This window comes from Rhinoraja longicauda, chromosome 22 (assembly GCF_053455715.1).
Source record: "Rhinoraja longicauda isolate Sanriku21f chromosome 22, sRhiLon1.1, whole genome shotgun sequence".
Lineage (NCBI taxonomy): Eukaryota > Metazoa > Chordata > Chondrichthyes > Rajiformes > Arhynchobatidae > Rhinoraja > Rhinoraja longicauda.
In genome coordinates this window covers 16541221-16562015 of record NC_135974.1, presented here as the reverse complement: position 1 = coordinate 16562015, position 20795 = coordinate 16541221, and the positions used below count along the sequence as shown (strand labels likewise).

At 47.1% G+C, this 20795-nt stretch overlaps 2 protein-coding genes across 2 annotated transcripts in view; one reads left to right on the top strand and one right to left on the bottom strand.

Moving 5' to 3' along the window:
- The window catches only part of rbpjl (recombination signal binding protein for immunoglobulin kappa J region-like), a 35258-nt gene extending 18699 nt beyond the window's left edge, over positions 1–16559 (bottom strand). The window contains exons 1-4 of the mRNA XM_078419302.1: positions 16494–16559; positions 8344–8515; positions 2452–2577; positions 408–478 (exon numbers count right to left, since the gene is read on the bottom strand). Of these exons, the coding sequence (XP_078275428.1) occupies positions 408–478; positions 2452–2577; positions 8344–8515; positions 16494–16542 (418 nt within the window). The 5' untranslated portion in view covers positions 16543–16559. The remainder of the gene's footprint in view (positions 1–407; positions 479–2451; positions 2578–8343; positions 8516–16493) is intronic.
- The window catches only part of matn4 (matrilin 4), a 37017-nt gene continuing 24111 nt past the window's right edge, over positions 7890–20795 (top strand). Inside the window, exon 1 of the mRNA XM_078419301.1 lies at positions 7890–8010. The gene's annotated coding sequence lies outside the window, so the exon portion shown is untranslated. The remainder of the gene's footprint in view (positions 8011–20795) is intronic.

Genomic DNA, 20795 nt, shown 5'->3' with positions numbered 1-20795 from the left:
ACGGGACAGGCCACAAAATGCTGGGGTAACTCAGTGGGACAGGCCCGATAACCAACAAACCTGTACGTCTTTGGAATGTGGGGGTAAACCGGAGCACCAGGAGAAAACCCACACGGTCACATGGAGAACGTACAAACTCCATACAGACAGCGCCTGAGGTCTGGATCAAACCTGGGTCTCTGGTGCTGTGAGGCAGCAGCTCAACTGCTAAGCCGCTGTGCCACACCTTCAACGTCCTGGTAAGCAGGTGGAGATCTTTGCCTCATCACTTGAAGCATTGTCTAAACGAAGTTACAAATCCACTGAACTGATATTTTGTCATTGTGCACAGATCCCAAGGAATAGACTCCCTCCAAATATAACATGGTTACCCAGTGAAAAACACGGTCAATGTTCAGGCTTCTTACATTTCAGCCGCTCGTGTTTTAGTTTCCATCCCGGGCCGGTCAGGTAGACAGATGGCGGGGGGCAGAAAAATCTAAAATAAGATTACAGAGGAAAACCAACCATCAGTAAAGACATGGTGGAACTCCTGTTAATTCATGCTGCCTTGGCAAGGCCACCAGTCTCACCCCGGTCACTCCCTCTTCTCCCCTCTCCCAACCGGCAAGAGGTATAGAGTGTGAAAATGCACACCTCCAGATTCAGGGACAGTTTCTTCCCAGCTGTTATCAAGCAACTGAACCGTTTTATCATCAACTAGAGAGCGGTCCAGAACTTCCATCTACCTCATTGGAGACTTTCAAACTATCTATAATTGGACATTACTAGACGTTGACTTCCACTAAATCATATACCCTTTATCCTGTATCTGTACACTGTGGAGGGCTTGATTGTAATCATGTACATTATTTTCACCGACTTGATAGTATGCAACAAAAAAGCTTTATTATTTTGCTAAGGACACAAAGTGCTGGAGTAACTCAGCAGATCAGGCAGCATCTCCAGAGAACATAGATAGGTGATGTTTCGGGTCAGGACCATTCTTCTGAAGAAGGATCCCGACCCGAAATGTCAACTATCCATGTTCTCCAGAGATGTTGCCATACCTGCTGAGTTACTCCAGTACTTCGTGCCCTTTTAGGAGAGTCGAGGACCTGAGAGCACAGCCTCACAATAAAATGATGTACCATTAGAATGGAAATGAGAAATGTTCAAAATATTTGGAAAAGTAGATAGAAAAGGTTTAGGATATGGTCCAAACGCAGGCAGGTAGGACGAGTGTAGATGGGACACATTTGTCGGCGGGGGCAAGTTGGGCAGAAGGGCCTGTTTCCATGCTGTATGACTCGATGACTCTAGGAGGAATTTCTTTCTATGGAATTCATCACCACAGACATAAGGGTATCAAAGGTTACGGGGAGAGGCAGGATAATAGGGTTGAAAGGGAAAGGTAGATCCGGCATAATCGAATGCCAGAGTAGACGTTACACTTTGGAGCTAAAGCGTGGAGACAGGCCATTTGGCCCATCTTCCCCGCTGTACAGCAATCCCCCACACACTAACACTAGGGACAATTTAACATTTGCAGAAGCCAATTGACTTACAAACCTGCACGTCTGTGGAGTGTGTGAGGAAACCGGAGCAGCTGGAAAGAACTCATGCGGTCACAGGGAGAACATGCAAACTCCATACAGACAGCACCCGTAGTCAGGATCGAACTAGGGTCTTTGGCACAAAATAGCAGCAACTCTGCCATTGCGCCACTGCCACCCCGGGCGCAGATGGGCCGAATGGCCTAATTCTGTTCTATGTCATGATCTTATGGTCTTGCCATCTAGAAAAGTGTGAAGCACCTCAAAGTCTCTGTGACTGGAGCATGTAGAAGCCAAAGAACTGGCCCACCAAGCATCAAGCAGGCCCTACCCTACCTTTGGCAGAGTCTTCACATCCTGTAGGGAACTCTTCCACCTCACCAACCCCACCAAACTGGAGAGGACGCAAGTTAGCTTCAACCCAGAGGGGCTGAAATCTCAAATAGGAAATTGACTTTATTCCTTGGAGTGCAGGAGATGAGGGGCAATCATAAAGAGGTGTATAAGATCATGGAAGGAATAGATAGGGTGAATACACAGATTATTTTAACCAGAGTGGGGGAAATCAAGAACCGTAGGACATAGCTTGAGAGGGTAAAGATTTAACAGGAACCTGATGGGAAACCTTTTTATACAGACAGTGATGGGTGTATGGAATGAGCTACTGGAGGAGGTAGTTGAGGAAGGTACTATCACAACATTTAAAAATCATTTGGACAGGTACATGAATAGGATAGGTATAAATGGATATGGGCCAAGGTGGGACGAGTGTAGATGGGGCAATTTGCTCAGCATGGGCAAGTTGGGCTGAAGGGCCTGTTTTCATGCTGTATGACCGTATGACTATGTGAAGGAAATGCTTCCAAGGGAGATTGCAAAGACCACAGATCTAAGACCTATGATTGGGACTTCTTACCTCTTTTCATTCCCATATGATTTCTGGGCAACTTTGGCGTGAAGAATCAACACGGTCTGGTCCAGCTGCCGTTGCAGGTATTTGTAAATCACCTCATGAGTGACCGTGGGATGATCCGCGCCAGACCTAAGGTGGAATGCAATGACAGTGTGACTGATAGTTGTGGACACCAAAGATTCCCAGTCTCAATCATCCACTCACACCCTCTTAGGGCGTTACAGTGGCACATTTGGTAGAGCCGCTGCCTTACAGCGCCAGAGACCAGGGATCGATTCTGACCTCGAGTGCTGTCTGTGTGGAGCTCGCATGTTGTCCGTGACCGCGGGGGGTCTGGGGTTCCTCCAGGTGCTGCAATTTCTTCCCACGTCCCAAAGATTTGTGGGTTTGTAGGTTAATTTGTCCTATGTTTAGGGAGTGAGGGTGAAAGTAGGATAACATAGAACTAGTGTGAACAGATGATCAATGGTCAGCGTTGACTCAGTGGGTCATAGAGTCATGGAGTGATACAGCGTGGAGACAGGCCCTTCAGTCCAACTTGCCCACACCGGCCAACATGTTCCAGCTACACGAGTACCACCTGCCTGCGTTTGGCCCATATCCCTCTAAACCATGAACCTATCTAACTGTTTCTTAAATGTTGGCATAGCTCCTGCCTCAACTACCTCCTCTGGCAGCTTGTTCCATAACCCCACCACCCTTTGTGTGAAGAAATTACCACTCAGATTCTTATTTTAAAAATTCCCCTTCATCTCTGGGCAAGAGACTCTGTGCATCTACCCAATCTATTCCTCTCATGATTTTATACACCATTATAAGGTCACCCTTCATCCTCCTGTTCTCCAAGGAATAGAGTCCCAGCCTACTCAACCTCTCCCAAAAGTTCAGACCCTCTAGTCCTGGCAAAATCCTTGTAAATCTCTGCGCCCTTTCCAGCTCGACAACACCTTTCCTATAAACATGGTGCCCAGAACTGAATGCAATATTCTAAATGCAACCTCACCAACGTCTTATACAACTGCAACATGATCTCCCAACTTCTACACTCAATACTCTGACTGATGAAGGCCAATGTGCCAAAAGCCTTTTTGACCACCCAATCTACCTGCCATTACACCTCCAAGGTACCAAGCAACTACACTCCTAGGTCCCTCTGCTCTACAACACTCCCCGGAGCCCTGCCATTTACTGTGCAGGTCCTGCCCATGTTAGACACTTTGTGTGACAAACATTAATGGGCCCAGCACCAAATGCTGAGGCACACCAGTGGTCACAAGCCTCCAGTCCGAGAAGCAACCTTCCATCATCATCCTCTGCTTGCTTCCATGGCCTGTTCCAAAGGGCCTGTTTTCATGCTGTGTCACTAAACTAAAGTAAAGTAATCTAAACTAGACCAAACTAAATCACACTAAACTAAACTAATCTAAACTAAACCATGCTAAACTAAACTATACTAAACTAAACTAAACCACACTGAACTAAACTAAACTAAACTGATGATACTTTGGTGAATTGGTTCCTAGAACCTTTCCCTGCCTGAAACACCAACTGTTTCGGTCAACGCAGAAGCTGCCAGCAATTCTCATTTCTATTTGAGAACGTTCATGCTGTGTTTGTGCGTGGGGATACATTAGGAAGAGGTCGTGAAGTGAGGAAGTTGGCATTGGTCAAAACACAGTGCTGGAGGAAATCAGCGGGTCAGGCAGCATCTGTGGAGGAAATGGAAGACACCGTTTTGTTTCAGGACCCACCTTCAGGCTGATTGTCTTGGGGGGGGGAGTAAGTTGGAAAAGAGAGGTGGTGGCAGGTCAAAGCCTGGCAAGTGATAGGTGGATAATGGTGAGAATGGTAGTTTGATTTTGATTGGCAGATGGGTGGAGTAAGTGACAAAGGCTGGACGTGAAAAAGGAGGCAAGAGGGTGTCAGATAATGAGAAAAGAGGAGTGAAGTGTAAACTCAGGAGGGATATGGATGTAGGAGAACTGTGAGGAGGGAGATGGGGGACTCAGGGATGAGACTCAGGACTCTGGATATTCTCTCCAGAGATGCTGCCCATCCCGCCGAGTTACTCCAGCATTTTGCGTCTCTCTTCAGTGTAAACCATCATCTGCAGTTCCTTGCTACGTAACTCAGGGATGGGAGATGATCTTATGAAGGAGGGGAAAGGACCAGGGTTGCTGGGTGGGGGGTGGGAGAGATGTGTGTGCATAGGAGTGGATAGTTTAGTGTAGTTTAGTTCATTGGATAGGAGAGGAGGGGGGCTTATTAGTTGAAATTGGAGAATTCAATGTTCATACCGTTGAGTTGTAAGCTACCCAAGCAGAATATGAGATGCAGTTCCTCCAGTGTTCCTGTGGCCTCACTCTGTCAATGGAGGAGGCCCAAGACAGAGTAGTCAGTGTGGGAATGGGAAGGCAAGTTTAGTTTAATTTTAGAGATACAGCATGGAAATAGACAATAGACAATAGGTACAGGAGTAGGCCATTTGGCCCTTCAAGCCAGCACCGCCATTCAATGTGATCATGGCTGATCATTCTTTTGTACCCCGTTCCTGCCTTCTCCCCATACCCCCTGAATCCGCTATCCTTAAGAGCTCTATCTAGCTCTCTCTTGAATGCATTCAGAGAATAGGCCTCCACTGCCTTCTGAGGCAGAGAATTCCACAGATTCACAACTCTCTGACTGAAAACGTTTTTCCCCATCTCCGATCTAAATGGCCTAGCCCTTATTCTTAAACTGTGGCCCCTGGTTCTGGACTCCCCAGAACATGTTTCCTGCCTCTAACGTGTCCAACCCCTTAATAATCTTATACGTTTCGATAAGATCCCCTCTCATCCTTCTAAATCCCTATACAAGCCTAGTCGCTCCAGTCTTTCAACATATGACAGTCCCGCCATTCCGGGAATTAACCTAGTAAACCTACGCTGCACGCCCTCAATAGCAAGAATATCCTTCCTCAAATTTGGAGACCAAAACTGCACACAGTATTCCAGGTGCGGTCTCACTAGGGCCCTGTACAACTGCAGAAGGACCTCTTTGCTCCTATACTCAGCTCCTCTTGTTATAAAGGCCAACATTCCATTGGCTTTCTTCACTGCCTACTGCCTCCCCTAAGACAATCATGGGCTCTGTGCCCCGCTGATTTCGTGCCGATCAGCTATCACCCCGTACACGATCACATACTAGAGATAACCGGAGCACCCGGGGAAACCCACGCGATCACGGGAAGAGGGTACAAACTCCGTACATATAGGACCCGTAGTCATGATCGAACCCGGGCCTCTGGTGCTGTAAGGCAGCAACTCTAGCAACTGGGAGACTTAGCAGGCCTGGGCGGACCGAGCACAAGTGTTCAGCGAAACAGTCGCCTAGTCTGCTCTTGTATTTATTGTGCAATTAGTATTGGTTTATTTGTACAATGAGAAACTTTGTTTTGAGTGCTGTGCAGAATTTGGAGAGCGAGGTGTGGTATGGGCAGGACGGAGCGCCGTTATTGAGCTAGCAGTGAGTGAAACAGTTAGTGGTGTACGTACGTCTGGGTGAAATAAAAAATCAGCACAAGAGACTGAGAGTAACAAAAGGATGATAGCAATGGAGTGCTGGCGTCCGGCATCCACCGGCACTTGGCAAGTTGACTCTTGGCAAGAAAGCACATTCCAAAAACATCACTGAGAATCACAGCTTCAACAAGCAAAGGGCAGGGATACAATGCAAACAAAGCACTGATTCCAGGGTTTGTTGACTGGAGATGTCGGGGTGCAGCAACAGGTCATTGACCATTGATCACCCGTTCACACTCGTTCTATGTTATCCCACTTCCACATCCACTCCCTACACACACGAGGCAATTTGCAGAGATGCCAATTAACCTACAAAAACTCGCACGTCTTTGAGATGTAGGAGGAAACCAGAGCACCCGGAGGAAACCCACACCCACGCGGTCACAGAGGGAACGTGCAAACCCCACACGCAGACAGCGCCTGAGGTCAGGATCGAACCCGGTGTCTCTGGCTCTGTGAGGCAGCGGCTGTAACAGTTGTGACTAGTTATGACGACTTCACATCCCTCGGCGTTGAGCGCAGAGTTGGAAAGTAGGGTGATACAATCATGGTTCACACACGGAATTTGATTGGGCATTGGGATAGAGAGAGAGAGAGAGTGCCCAATGAAACAAATGATCCATTTTGGGGAATACTCCCTCAAACTTTCCATTATTTTTGGAACGAGCGTGACTCTGATAAAGTGGTAGTTAATGCCCCTCCTTACTGGTAGCGGAGCGAAGAAAGTGGAATTGGAGTCATAACTCATGCAGACCAAGTCGAGAGACACAAGGAACTGCAGATGCTGGGATCTCGAGCAAAACACAAAGTACAGGAGGAACTCAACGGGCCAGGCATCATCTGTTTGAAGTCTGAAGAGTGGTCCCAACCCATCTGTCTTTTTTCCTCCACAGATGCTGCCTGACCCGTTGAGTTCCTCCAGCACTTTGTGTTTAATTTGACTCCAGCACTTTGGCTTTGCTCTGCCTATGAACAAACTAGTAACCCAGGTCTCCCTAACCCAGGCTATCTAATTTTCATGGCCATGATCTTTATGCAAAAAAAAAAAAAAAGAATCACTTCCAAAGAGTTGGAATAAACTTTCAAGACACAAAGAACTTCGGATGCTGGGATCTCGAGCAACGCGCAAAGTCCTGGAGTAACTCAGAGGGTCAGACAGCATCTCTGGAGGACATGGACAGACATGGGACGAAAAACTCCTGGAGTAACTCAGAGGGTCAGGCAGCATCTCTGGAGGATATGGACAGACAAGGGACGAAAAACGTCCTAGAGTAACTCAGAGGGTCAGGCAGCATCTCTGGAGAAAAGCGATATGCGACGTTTTTTCTTTTGTAAGCCGGCATCTGTAGTTCTTTGTTTGAGCATGTGTGGAGAGGAGGGAGAGCCGACGTTTCGGATCGGGACCCTGTAAAACTCGCATTCCACCAACACGCACACTCCGCGCATTGCTATGGGGTGGCGCCTTCTACACTTCACTTCTCCAACATAGTTAACCCCAGGTGTATACCCAAGCTCATAAATGAACCCATTCACACGACTTTCCCCCCACACTTCTCAAAGGAGTGATATATAAATATATACATATATATTTTGTTGTAATATCTTGCCTTCGCTGTTCCAAAAAAACATACGCGTCGGTGAATTTAATTTCTGCCGGGATGTTCTGTGTAGCTCCATGCATCGAAAAATAAATCCTTAGACAGTGTCTAAGTTAGCCCGTGAGTTGTTGAATCGTACATTCATTCACGGTCTCTCTGATCCCTGACCTTTTGGAGCATTCCTGTGGGAGGAGTTCATCAGCCCGGTCTGGGGCAATGTATTAAAAACCTGCGCCCCTTTCCAACTTGTTCACTCCATCCCCAAGATTTATTTCACTCGTTGGCGGAGGAGAAGAAAGGAGGTTTTTTATTTTATTGTGTTACTGGCAGAATCCACTTGAGTCTTTGCATTTCGCTGGATTTCTGCAAGATTAGCTGTGGTGCTTAAAAAAGATTGGAAGCAGGTAACCTGGTTTTGATATCCCCCCTCTCCTATCCTCCCCTCTCCTCTCCTCCTTTCCTCTCCCTCCCTCTCCTCTGCTCTTCTCCCTTTTCCTCATTCTCTTCCTCCTCTCCTCTCTCCTGTCCGTTCCTCCTGTCCTCCCCTTTCACCCCCTCTCATCTCTTCCCCTCTCCTCTCCCTCCCTCTCCTCTGCTCTTCTCCCTTTTCCTCACTCTCTCCCTCCGTTGTCTGTTCCTCTGCTGTCCGTTCCTCTCCTGTCCTCCCCTTTCACCCCCTCTCATCTCTTCCCCCTCTCTTCTCTTCCCCTCCCCTCTCCTCTCCTCTGTTAAGTTACCTGTTGAACTGGGCTGTTCGGGCTAAGGTGCGGTCGCTCCCTGGTTCCCATCTCGACTCCAACGCAGTCCGCCGCGGCCCGGAACCCCCGGGATGGAGCAGGTGAGCCGGCTGAGTCCCCGCCAGAGAACCGTATGCCCCGCGGAGACCCTCGGCTTCGTCCGCAGGTCGGTCTGCATTGAAAGGAGGGAGAGAGAGAGATAGAGAGGAAGAGTATCTGCTTTAACTTCTAATTATTTTCAAGTGGGGCCCCATATCTGAGGAGGGATGTGCTGGCGTTGCAGAGGTTTCAGAGGAGGTTTACAAGAATGATAGACGCAAAATGATGGAGTAGCTCTACGGGTCAGGCAGCATCTCTCTCAGTGACAGTGTTGGAAGGAACTGCAGGTGCTGGTTTACACCGAAGATAGACACAAAATGCTGGAGTAACTCAGGATAACAGAGTAACCTGACCCAAAACGTTACCCATTCCTCCTCCTCCCCAGAGATGCTGCCTGTCCCGATGGGCATATTTCCCAGCGGGAAGTCTGAAGTCTGAAGAAGGGTCTCGACCCAAAACGTCACCCATTCCTCCTCTCCAGAGATGCTGCCTGTCCCGCTGTTACTCCAGCTTTTTGTGCCTATTGTAGTGAAGCTCTTCTACATCCGCTCCTAGTTCCCACATCCTTCCTGTAATGGAGCGACCAGAACTACACGCAATACACCAATCGTGGTCTATCCAAAGTTTTATACTTGATTTATTACAGTATTTATTCATTTATTACGCTTCAAAGTTAAACGTTAAAGTTAAAGTTAACAGGTCACCATCTCTCTGGGCTTCTGTATTAAAGCTATGCATTCAAGAACATATGAATTATGTTTAGTTTAGTTTATTGTCACGTATACAATGAAAAGCTTTTTTGTTGCATACTATCCAGTTAGTGGAAAGGCTGTACATGATTACAGTCAAGCCGCCTGCAGTGTACAGATACAGGATAAAGGGAATAACGTTTGGTGCAAGATAAAGTCCAGTAAAGTCTGATTAAAAATCGTCTGAGGGTCTCCAATGAGGTAGATGGTAAGTTAGGACCACTCTCTAGTTGTTGGTAGGATGGTTCAGTTGCCTGATAGCAGCTGGGAAGGAACTGTCTCTGAATCTGGAAATGTGCATTTTCAAACTTTTGTACCTCTTGCCTGATGGGAGAGGGGAGACGAGGGAGGTGTATGGTTTCACGTTCTATTAGTGGATGGTCAAAGTGGATTTGGTGGGGTGAAGAGCCAGTTTAGGTGCAGTAGCCCGCTTTGATTGTAAGTTTGATTTTGTTCTTGCCCTGGGCAGGATCTCAGCCGTCGTGATAGGAGAATTTTCTACTTTGAAGTTAGCTAATGCTCAGAGAATGCATAGAGTCCGTAAAACACAAAGTGTTGGAGTAACTCATCTGGTCAGGCAGCATCTCAGGAGGACATGGACAGGCGATGTTTTGTGTCTGGACCCTTCTTCAGACTGATTGTAGTTGGGGAGAGAAAGCTGAAGGAGAGGTGAGGGGAGGGCAAAGCCCGACAAGTGATTAGTGGATGCAGGAAATGGATTGCTCTTGTAAACTATACTGCTGACAAAAGATTAAACGCTGAGCTCACATTGCATAGAGTGGATTTTGCATTCCTTTAGATATAGATTTAAAAGATTTAATCAGGTGATTAAGATGATTAAAGGTTTTGAGCAAAACACAAAATGCTGGAGGAACTCAACAGGTCAGGTAGCATCTGTGGAGGGAATCCGTCTGAAGAAGTGTCTCGACCCAAAACACCGCCTGTCCCTTCACTCCACAGATAAAGACACAAAGTTCTGGAGTAACCCAGTGGGTCAGGCAACAACTCTGGAGACCATGGATAGGTGACGTTTCAGGTGGGGATCCTCCTTCACAGTTTGTATGGGTGGGGTTGGAGAATGCTGGAAGGGAGGAGGGGCTGGACAAAGCCTGGCGAGTGATAGGTGGATAGGGGTGGGGGGGTATTCTGGTAAAACTCCTCTGCACCCTCTCCAAAGTCTCCACATCCTTCATATACTGGAGAAACTAGAACAACCGTGTTTAACAACGGCAAGTGTGTTTGCCATATTCATACAGTCTCGATACAGGCCCTTCGTCCCAACTTGCCCATGCCAACCAACATGCCCCATCTACACTAGTCCCACCACCCATGCTTGGCCCATATCCCTCTAAACCTATCCCGCCTGTCTAAACGTCTCTTGAACGTTATGCTAGTACCTGCCTCAACTATCTCCTCTGACAGCTCGTTCCATACACCCACCACTTTTGTGTAAAAAAGTTGCCCCTCAGGTACCTATTAAATCTTTCCCCGCTCACCTTAAACCTATGTCCTCTGGTTCTTGATTCCCCAACTCTGGGCACAATGTGCATTTGCCCTATCTATTCCTTTCATGGTTTTACACAGCTCTATAAGATCACCCGTCATCCTCCTGCGCTCCAAGAGTTGCAAGCGTTTGGGTTCTAACTTGCCCAACCTTGTCCATGGATATTCGTACTGATGCAATGATTTTGTACATTTATAGTAAGTAGCAAAGAATCCCACCCCTCCACCCTCGCCTGTCACAACACCCTTCCCTTTCTCTCAGACCACACGCCATTCAGATCATGAATGGAAACAGGCAGCATGTTACAATGTTCAGTTCGTGTGTAAGAATTTCTACCACAAGTTCAGTTTTGTTTCCGAACTTAGTGGCGGGCACTGTTTCGGATGCAATCACAAAGCTTTCATTCATCTCCAGAAGCTATGAATTATCCACACCCTTTGAGCTTTGGAAAAGCCAATATATTTGAGAGGTATTTGGTTTAGTTTAGAGATACTGTGAAGAAACAGGCCCTTCGGCCCACCGAGTCTGTGCCGACCAGCAACCCCCGCACACTTACACTATCCTACACACTAGGGACAATTTATAATTTCTCTTAACCCATTTATTATGGATTATAAGATCCTCAACTCTATTTGGATTTTTCAACTACCTGGATCACTCAATTATTTTTAATTCTGTTGTGTTTAATTATTGACACATCTGCCATTTAAAACACTTTCATTGATTCTCTATCAAGGCACAACATGACTTTGACCATTTCAATCAAATCCCTCATTGATGTTGAAACAGGGAATTGCAGATGCTAGTTTATAAAGCAAGAGTCAAAGTGCTGGAGTAACTCAGTGGGTCAAGCAGCATATCTCCCCTCTTCTATTCTGAAGAAGGGCCTTGACCTGAAATGTCACCTGTCCATGTTTTCCAGAGATGCTGCCTGACCCACTGAGTTGCTCCAGCACTTTGTGTCCTTTTGTGTATTAACCAGTATCTGCAGTTCTTTATTTCGAGTACGAAGAACGGTCTCCATGTTCTCCAGAGATGCTGCCTAACCTGCTGAGTTATTCCAGGTGGGATTTGGGGTTGGTGATGTAGTGAGATGGATTTGTATCTCAAAGGTAAACTAAAGTAAAGCTGAAAGAAAAATTGCACGAAGAACAAATATAATCCAGGCCGAATATTAATGGCATAAAACCTATCTTTATCAGTTCCATTATACATTTTTCCATTCATATTTGCAAAGTAAATTCATCTCAAGATAACTGTATCCGGTTAATACCGCAGCACCTCAGTCTGGGAGAGGTTTGCAATTAAAATTTCAAGTGTTCCCAAAGGTGCTTGTGATTATACATGTAGATCCTGGAGTTTATAAAGATGTTGATAGATGTAATATTTGCACACAACCAGATATCTAATGTAAATAGAATTGAAACAGCACAGGTAAGCTATTTGATTGATTGAAAGAAACAACATGTATTTGTGTTGCTACCTTTCAGGGAGCTATGGACCTACACCTCGAGATTCTAAGAGTCCAGCCATTTACCTTATACTTTCCTCTTGCATCTGACCTCCCAAAGTGCACCAACGTACACCTTAAAGTCCATCTGCCATTCCTCTGCCCAAATTTCCAATGAATTCATGAAAGTGTGGGGAATAGAAGCTGGGACATTTGAGGTTGCTCTGCCATTAAATAAGAGCAGAGCTGACCGAATTGTAATTCTGTTTTCTTTGCTTGCCCCCAACAAAGGGACCAAATCCCTTCCAATGTCAACCCACTAAAACCCCTTTTCCATCAAAATCATGCACAAAAATACATGTACAAAATTGTGTGGAAAATCATGTGAACTGCGTGGGTTCTTCCGGGATATCCAATTTCCACCCACAATCCAAAGACGTACATGTTTGTAGGCTAATTGCCTTGGTAAGATTGTAAATTGTCCCCAGTGTGTGTAGGATAGTGTTAGTGTGCAGGAATAGCTGGTCAGCACAGACTCGATGGGCTGAAGGGCCTGCTTCCATGCTGTATCTCTAATCTAAACTAAGCATATTTATTGGAGAGCCCACCTGACTTCCTTACAATATCAGACTACTATATACAACTATCCATAATAGTTAATCCTTCTTATTAGCTTTATATTAATAAACAAACATTAAAACCTTAGTGCTCAACAATCTTGATCCAAATTTGCATTTATGTGAGATACAGGAGTAGACTAGAATCAGATCAACTGGCCAAACGTGGATTATTTTCTCTGCAGTGAGCAGACACCTGATAGAAGTATATGAAATTATCAGAGGCATAGATAGGGTAGACAGTCAGAGTACTTTGCCCAGGATGGAATTGTCATAATTTTAACAGGCATAGTTTTAAGGTGAGAGATGGAAAGTTTAAAGGAGATTTACAAGGCAAGTTTTTTTAATTAGAAGGCTGTAAGTGCTGGAACAGTCTTCCAAGGGAAGTGCTAGAGTCATACAGCAAGGAAACAGGCCCTTCAGCTCAACCTACCAATACTGACCAAGTTGCCCCATCTACATTAGTCCCACCTGACTGAGTTTAGTTTAGTTTATTGTCAAGTGTACCGAGGTATAGTGTAAAGCTTTTGTTGCTGCTGACCAGTCAGCAGAAAGACTATACATGCTTACAATCGAGCCGATCACAGTGTGCAGCTACATGATAAAGGAAATAACGTGAATAACGTTTAGTGCAAGATAAAGTTCAGTAAAGTTCAGTAAAGTCCAGTTAAAGATAGGCTGAGGGTCTCCAATAAGGGAGATAGCAGCTGAGGACTGCTCTCTAGTTGTTGGTGGGATGGTTCAGTTCCCTGATAACAGCCAGGAAGAAACTGCCCTTGAATCTGGAGGTGTGCGTTTACACACGTCTGTGCCTCTTGCCTGATGGGAGTGGGGAAAGGGGAAGTGGACCATATCCCTGTAAACCTTTCCTATCCGGGTACCTGTCCAAGTGTCTTTTAAGTGTTGTTATAGTACCTGCCTCAACTACCTCCTCTGGCAGCTGGTTCCATATACCCACTGTCCTCTGTGTGAAAAAGTTTTCCCTCTGATTCCTATTAAATCTTGCCCCTCTCACTTTAAACCTGTGCTCTCTAATTTTCCTGATTCCCCAACCCTGGGAAAAAAAAGACTCTGAATTCACCCTGTCTATTCCCCCTATGATTTATACATCTCTAAAAGATCACCCCTCAGCATCTCTGTGCTCCAAGGAATAAAGTTGTAGCCTGCCCAACCTCTCCCTGTACCTCAACCCCACTTGCCCTAATCCAGTGGACAATATGATGCATCGTTGAGTCAATACAGACCGTGCCCCTCAAGAGTCAAGAGTGTTTTATTGTCATGTGTCCCAAAACGGAACAATGAAATCCTTACTTGCAGCAGCACAACAGATATGTAAACACAGTACTCTGTAAAAGCCATATTAAACACCAAAAAAAGTATATACAAAAGGAGCGGCCCGACAAATAAATAGACAATAATGGTGCAAAAGTCAAAAATAATGTCACCATGTTCATTTAGTTTGGAGCCTATATGGAGGTTGTAGTGTTTATTAGCATGACGGTTGCAGGGAGAAGCTGCTCCTCAACCTGGACGTCACAGTTTTCAGGCTCCTATTATTTCTTCCTGATAGTAGGAGTGAAATGAGAGTGTGGCCAGGCTGGTGTGGGTCTCGAATGATCCTGGCTACCTTTTTGAGGCAGTGACTGTTGTAGATCCCTTTGATGGTGGGGAGGTCAATCTCATATTCGTTAGTTCCTTTGTTTAATTTAGCTTGTTTCAGTATCTACAGTCTGAATGTTGTTCCCATAGTCAATGTCTTTGATCTTAGACTATCACCGCTGTGCAGCTTAGGGTGAATAAAACATTGAAATTACTCCCTAGGGAGAAAAATAAGTCTTTTGCGAAGAATTATAAAAAGAAGGGTGGCACAGTCATTAGACTTTAGAGATACCGTGTGTAAACAGGCCCTTCGGCCCACCGAGTCCGTGCCGACCAGCGATCACACCGTACACTGGTTCCACCCTACACATTAGCAACAATTTATAGAAGCCAATTAACCTACAAACTTGTACGTGTTTGGAGTGTGGGAGGAAACCGGATGACCCAGAGAAAACCCACTTGGTCACAGGGAGAATGAGCAAACTCCATACAGACAGCACCCATAGTCAGGATCGACCACTTTACCGCTGCTCGCGGTTGTTAGAAATGTCCTCTGCTGTTGATCAACAGTCAAAAGCAGTTATCATCTTCACTGGATATGAACTGGAATGATAACATTCTTACCTGCTGCAGCTTTGCAGGCAGATTACACTCGACAACAACAATAAATGTACAATAAATGATCAATTATTCTAAGCAAACTATGTCACGATAGTCCAAAAACCAAAGAATGTAGAGCAACTATAATGTCGACCAGACTCCCCACCATCGCCTTTCAAGTACATTTTATGCTGCCTCGGAAATGTAGCCAACACAATCAAAGACTTGTCCCGTCTCAGTCATTCCTTCTTCTCCCTGCTCCCATCGGGCAGAAGCTACAGAAGCTTGAAAACGCGCACCACCAGACTCAGGAACAGTTTCTTCCCCTCTGTTATCAGACGTCTGGACGCCCTTCCATTAGCTAGGGTACTGTCCGATTCACCTCGAACTCATTATGGACATTGGACTTTGTCTCTGGAACAGGTGTGTTACAATGCTGAGAATGATATTCTGCACTCTGTATTTTCCCCTTTCTTGACCTATTGTACTTGAGTGACCCTCCCACCAAAATCAGTCTGAAGAAGGGTCCCAACCTGAAATGTCACCTATCCATATTCCCCAGAGACGCTGCCAAATAACGATAGTCAGAGGGTCTTCAATGAGGTCGATAGTAGCTCAGGACCGCTCTCTGGTTGTTGGTTGGATTATTTGTGGTTCGCGGTGGAGCCCCACCTCTCCGTTGTAGCTTTCTCCCCCCCCCCCCCCCCCCCCACTCCATCAGTCTGAAGAAGGGTCCCGACCCGAAACATCATCTGTCCATTGCCTCCACAGATGCCTCCTGACCCGCTGAGTTGCTCCAGCACTTTGGCGAGACCGTGGGGCTAAACTGGGGAAGGTCATTGGAATTGTCATTCCTCCTCTGACTTTGAGAGTTTCTAAGAGATACAAGTAACGGCAGATGCTGGTTGACAGCGGGTATATGGGACCACCTGCCAGAGGAAGTGGTTGAGACAGGTACAATTACAAATGTTTACAGGGATATGGGCCAAACACAGGCAAGTGGGACTAGCTGAGATGGGACATATAGGAGAATCAAGGAACTGCAGATGCTGGTTTGCAATGGGTATATGGAAAGACCTGGCACAGTAAGTAGTTGGGGCAATAACAGCATTTAAAAGACTGATACGCGGATAGAAAGGATTGAGGGATATATATGGGCCAAACGGTGGGACGGGTGTGGATGGGACTTGTTGGTCGACTTGGGCAAGTTGGGCCGAAGGGCCTGTTTCTGCGCTGCATGACTCTATGAATTTAACATCGTTTAACGGATAAGTACATGGATAGGGAGGATTTGGCGGGATATGGGCCAAACACAAGCAGATGGGACTAGCTGAGATGTGGCATTTAGGGATGCAATGCTGGTTTATACAAAGACATATGGTGCTGGAGTAACTCAGCGGGTCAGGCATCATCTCTGGAGAACACGGACAGGTGTATTTCTTTTTGAAAGTTTGTCCATCTGGTACCCACAGCCCGGTCAGGGTCAGGGGCCGGTGTTCCTGGGTCCCTGCCCGAGTTACCGGTCCACTTACCGGGCAGTGACCGGCCGTGCGGGTCGGGTAGCGGCGGGTCCCGGGACATTGAGCGGCGGCGGCGGCGGCGGCGGCGGCTCCCTCTCCCTTTCCCTCTCCGCTGGCTCCCTTCCCCAGCGCCTCTATCTCTTCATCTCTCTCTCTGTTTGCCTTGCCCTTCTTTCCACCTGCTCTCGCCGGCGCTCTTTCTCACGCCCTCCCCTGCCGCGCTCTGTCAACAAGGACATGGGACAGGCACACGCAAACTGGCAATGGGACTGGGGCAGAGGTTCCCAGCGAGGGGGAGAGGCGCAGGCGGGGGTAGCAGACCCAGGGAGGGAGGGAGGGGGGAGAGAGGGGGAGAGAGAGGAGAGGGAAGGGAAGGAGGAGAGGGAGGGGGAGGGAGGGGGAGAGAGAGAGGAGAGGAGGGAGGGAGGAGGGAGGAGGGAGGGGAGGGAGGGGAGGGAGGGGGGGAGGGAGGGGAGGGAGGGAGGCTTCACCGAGGGGTAGGGCCTGTGGGGAGGGATGGAGGGAGGGAGGGAGGGAGGGAGGGAGGGAGGGAGGGAGGGAGGGAGGCTTCACCGAGGGGTAGGGCCTGTGGGGAGGGAGGGATGGAGGGAGGGAGGGAGGGAGGCACTGGTGAACAGGCCACTAGAGAGGGAGGGAGGGAGGGAGGAAGGGAGGAAGGGAGGGAGTAATGGAGGGAGGGAGGGAGGGAGGGAGGGAGAGGGAGGGAGATGGAGGGAGGGAGAGGGAGCGAGGGAGGGAGGGAGGGAAGGAGGCAATGAGGGAGGGAGGGAGGGAGGGAGGGAGGGAGGGAGGGAGGGAGGGAGGGAGGGAGGGAGGGAGGGAGGGAGGGAGGGAGGGAGGGAGGGAGGGAGGGAGGGAGGGAGGGAGGGAGGGAGGGAGGGAGGGAGGGAGGGATGCTTCACCAAGGGGTAGGGCCTGGTGAACAGGCCACTAGAGAGGGAGGGAGGGAGGGAGGGAGGAATGGAGGGAGGGATGGAGGGAGGGAGATGGAGGGAGAGAGAGAGAGAGAGAGAGAGAGAGAGAGAGAGAGAGAGAGAGAGAGAGAGAGAGAGAGAGAGAGAGAGAGAGAGAGAGATGTTACCTGAGACAGGGAGAGATACGGAAAGGGAATGGAACTAAGACAAGGAGGGAGAGCGGATAATGCAAGTGAAGAGAGAGCGGCACAGTGACCAGCAGTGACTAGAGTTGCTGCCTTGCGGGGCCAGAGACCCGGGTTCGATCCTGACTGCGGGTCTGTCTGTACGGAGTTTGTACGTCCCCCCTGTGACCATTCGATCTCTTCACAGACTCACTGAGTCACTCCAGCATTTTATTTTTCTCTCGCACTCACTCATTCACTCACGCACACATTCCCTCTTCCCCTCCCCCTCCTCTCTCCCCCCCCTCCCCCCCCCCCTCCCCCCCTCTCCTTCTCCCTCCCCCGCAACATTTCTGATATTTGGTCTGTTCCCTAAGGATAACGCTGACGTATTCCTTCTATTAAGGCCTTTTATAACAGATTGGTTCCAGGCTCGATTCCACTCACACTGGTGTTACCTGCCCCAAGTGACTTTTGAAATGTATCTGTCAAAGTTAGTACAGAGACAGGAGAAAATGGGTCAAATTGAGAGCAGAGGAGAGAGAACAGGAGTTGCCTTTGTGCACCAAGTTTTTAACGCGGATGCAGGAAGCTGAACATAAGGGTTAGATTATTTCAGCCGTATATGAGGAGTTGCATCAAATGTCTAGATCATCGGGTGGAATGGACCAATTTGAACATCTCACCAAGCCGTCGGTTCTTGCCGTGGCAAGTAATTTTGTACTGAAAGCACATTTGTACAGCACTTCTTCCAATACCCCAAAGAACTTTACAACAAGGGCTATCACTCCTGTGAAGGTTGGAACTGCAGATGCTCGTCTATACCGAAGATGGACACAAAATGCTGGAGTAACTCAGCGGGTCAGGCAGCATCTCTAGGGACACGGAGAATGTGACTTTTTGGGTCGGAACCCTTCTACATATTTCAAGGTTTCAAGGTCAGTTTATTGTCACATGTACCAATTAAGGTACAGTGAAATTTGAGTTAGAGGTGGGGGGAGGAGGCGGGAGAATTGGAGGTGAGAAAAGGCCTGCATAAAACATGACCGGCAACACAGGAAGAGTGGAGTCCATAACGGCCCATTGTTGTGTAGGTAGGACCTGTAGATGCTGATTTATACCGAAGATAGACACAAAATACTGGAGTAATTCAACAGGTCAGGCAGCATCTCTGGAGAAAATGGATAGGTGACGTTTGGAGTTCGGACCCGAAACGTCACCTATTCCTTCTCTCCAGAGATGCTGCCTGACCCGCTGAGTTACTCCAGCACTTTGTGTGGATCACTCCTGTACTAACTTCATAAGTTCATAGGTTCTAGGAGAATTAGGCCATTCGGTCCATCAAGTACAAAGACGTACAGGTATGTAGGTTAATTTGACTGGGTAAAATGTAAAAAATTGTCCCTAGTGTGTGTAGGATAGTGTTAATGTGCGGGGATCGCTGGGCGGCGCGGACTTGGTGGGCCGAAAAGGCCTGTTTCCGCGCTGTATATATATGATATATGATATGCTATAATAAGTCTACCTTCACCATTCAATCATGGCTGATCTATTTTACCCCTCAACCCCACTCTCCTGCCTTTTCCCGAACCCTTTGACACCCTTACTAATCGAGAATCCGTCAATCTCTGCTTTAAAAAAAAAACAATGACTTGGCCACTACATTCGTCTGTAGCAATGAATTCCACAGATTCACCACCCTAAAGATATTCCTTGTATCTCCTTTCTAAAGGTAGGTCCTTTTATTCTGAGGCCGTGCCCTCTGGTCCTAGACTAGTGGAAACATCCCCTCCATATCCTGTACTGTAGCCATTCTATAAGTAACCTCTCGCAATGTGCTGGCTCATTGAATAACAACTATTCAAGACACAGACAAAATTGTGCAACTATGTGCAAGGGTGGCACAGTGGTGCCACTGCTAAATAGTGCCAGGGACCCGGGATTCATCCCAACCTCAGATGCCGTCCTTGTGGAGTTTTTACATCCTCCCTGTGACCGCATGGGTTTCCCCCACATCCCAAAGACATGCAGGTTTATAGGGTAAATGGCTCTCTGTAAATTGGTGGATGAGAAAGTGGGATAATATAGAATAGGTGATTGATGGTCGGCGTGAACCCGATGGACTGACGGACCTATTTCCACCTTGTATCTTCCACAAAATATTGTCACTGCTAATGCCAGGCACTTGCATTATCATTTTGGATATCATTTTTTCCCTAACTGGTGGATATATGTTGGTGCACCCTCAGCTAGCTGGTTAAAATAAACTTTCTGCTGAAAGGCAATTTGAGGATCATAAGGAAGATGCGATCTTCTTGCCTCATGTGTTGCCGTGATCGATGATTAGGTGTGAAGAAATGTCTTGATCCAAAATGTCGTAAATTCGTAATTTCATAAGTCATGGGTGCAAACTTAGGCCCATCGAGTCTACTCCCCCATTTAATCGTGGCTTACCTATCGTTTCCTCTCAACCTCATTCTGCTGCCTTGTCCCCGTAACCTCTGACGCCCTTTCTAATCAAGAATCTGTCAAGCTCTGCTTTAAAAATGCTCATTAACGTGGGCAATGGATTCCACAGATTCACCACCCTCTAACTACAGAAATTCCTCCTCATCTCCATTCTAAAGGTGCGTTGTCTGTCTATTCCTTCCAAGAGCCGTGAGAGATCCAGGAGTGTTTAATTGTCAAATATAGCAACATCAAAACAACACAATTCTTATTTGCAGCAGCACAACAGGCCCATAAACACAATACACACAGATAGTATATAATAAATTACAACTCAATAAATTAATAACCCTAATACTAGAACCAAAGAGTTTTGTGTCTACATGACAGTTAAGGCACCAGCCCAAGCAGTAAACCAGCTCAAAGTATAATAGATATGTGACTTATTTCTTAAATGTGTCACACATGGTTAATAAATAACTGTAAAAGGCAAACAGTTTTACTGGAAGTTATTGCAAGGCAAAACCAAATGGAATATAATTGCTGCCTGGAATTGGAGACAGATAACAGGACAATAATGCTTCCAGATATATGGGAATATGGACACCTCCTTCCATCATCCCAGTTCAGACTTTAAGTGTTAGTAAACCCCTCCCCTCACCCCTCCACCCAATACCCTATCCTGACAGTTGCCTAAGCTAGCTGGTTGAAACAGGCTATCTGCTCATAGAGTCATCGTCATAGAGTCATACAGCGTGGAAGCAGGC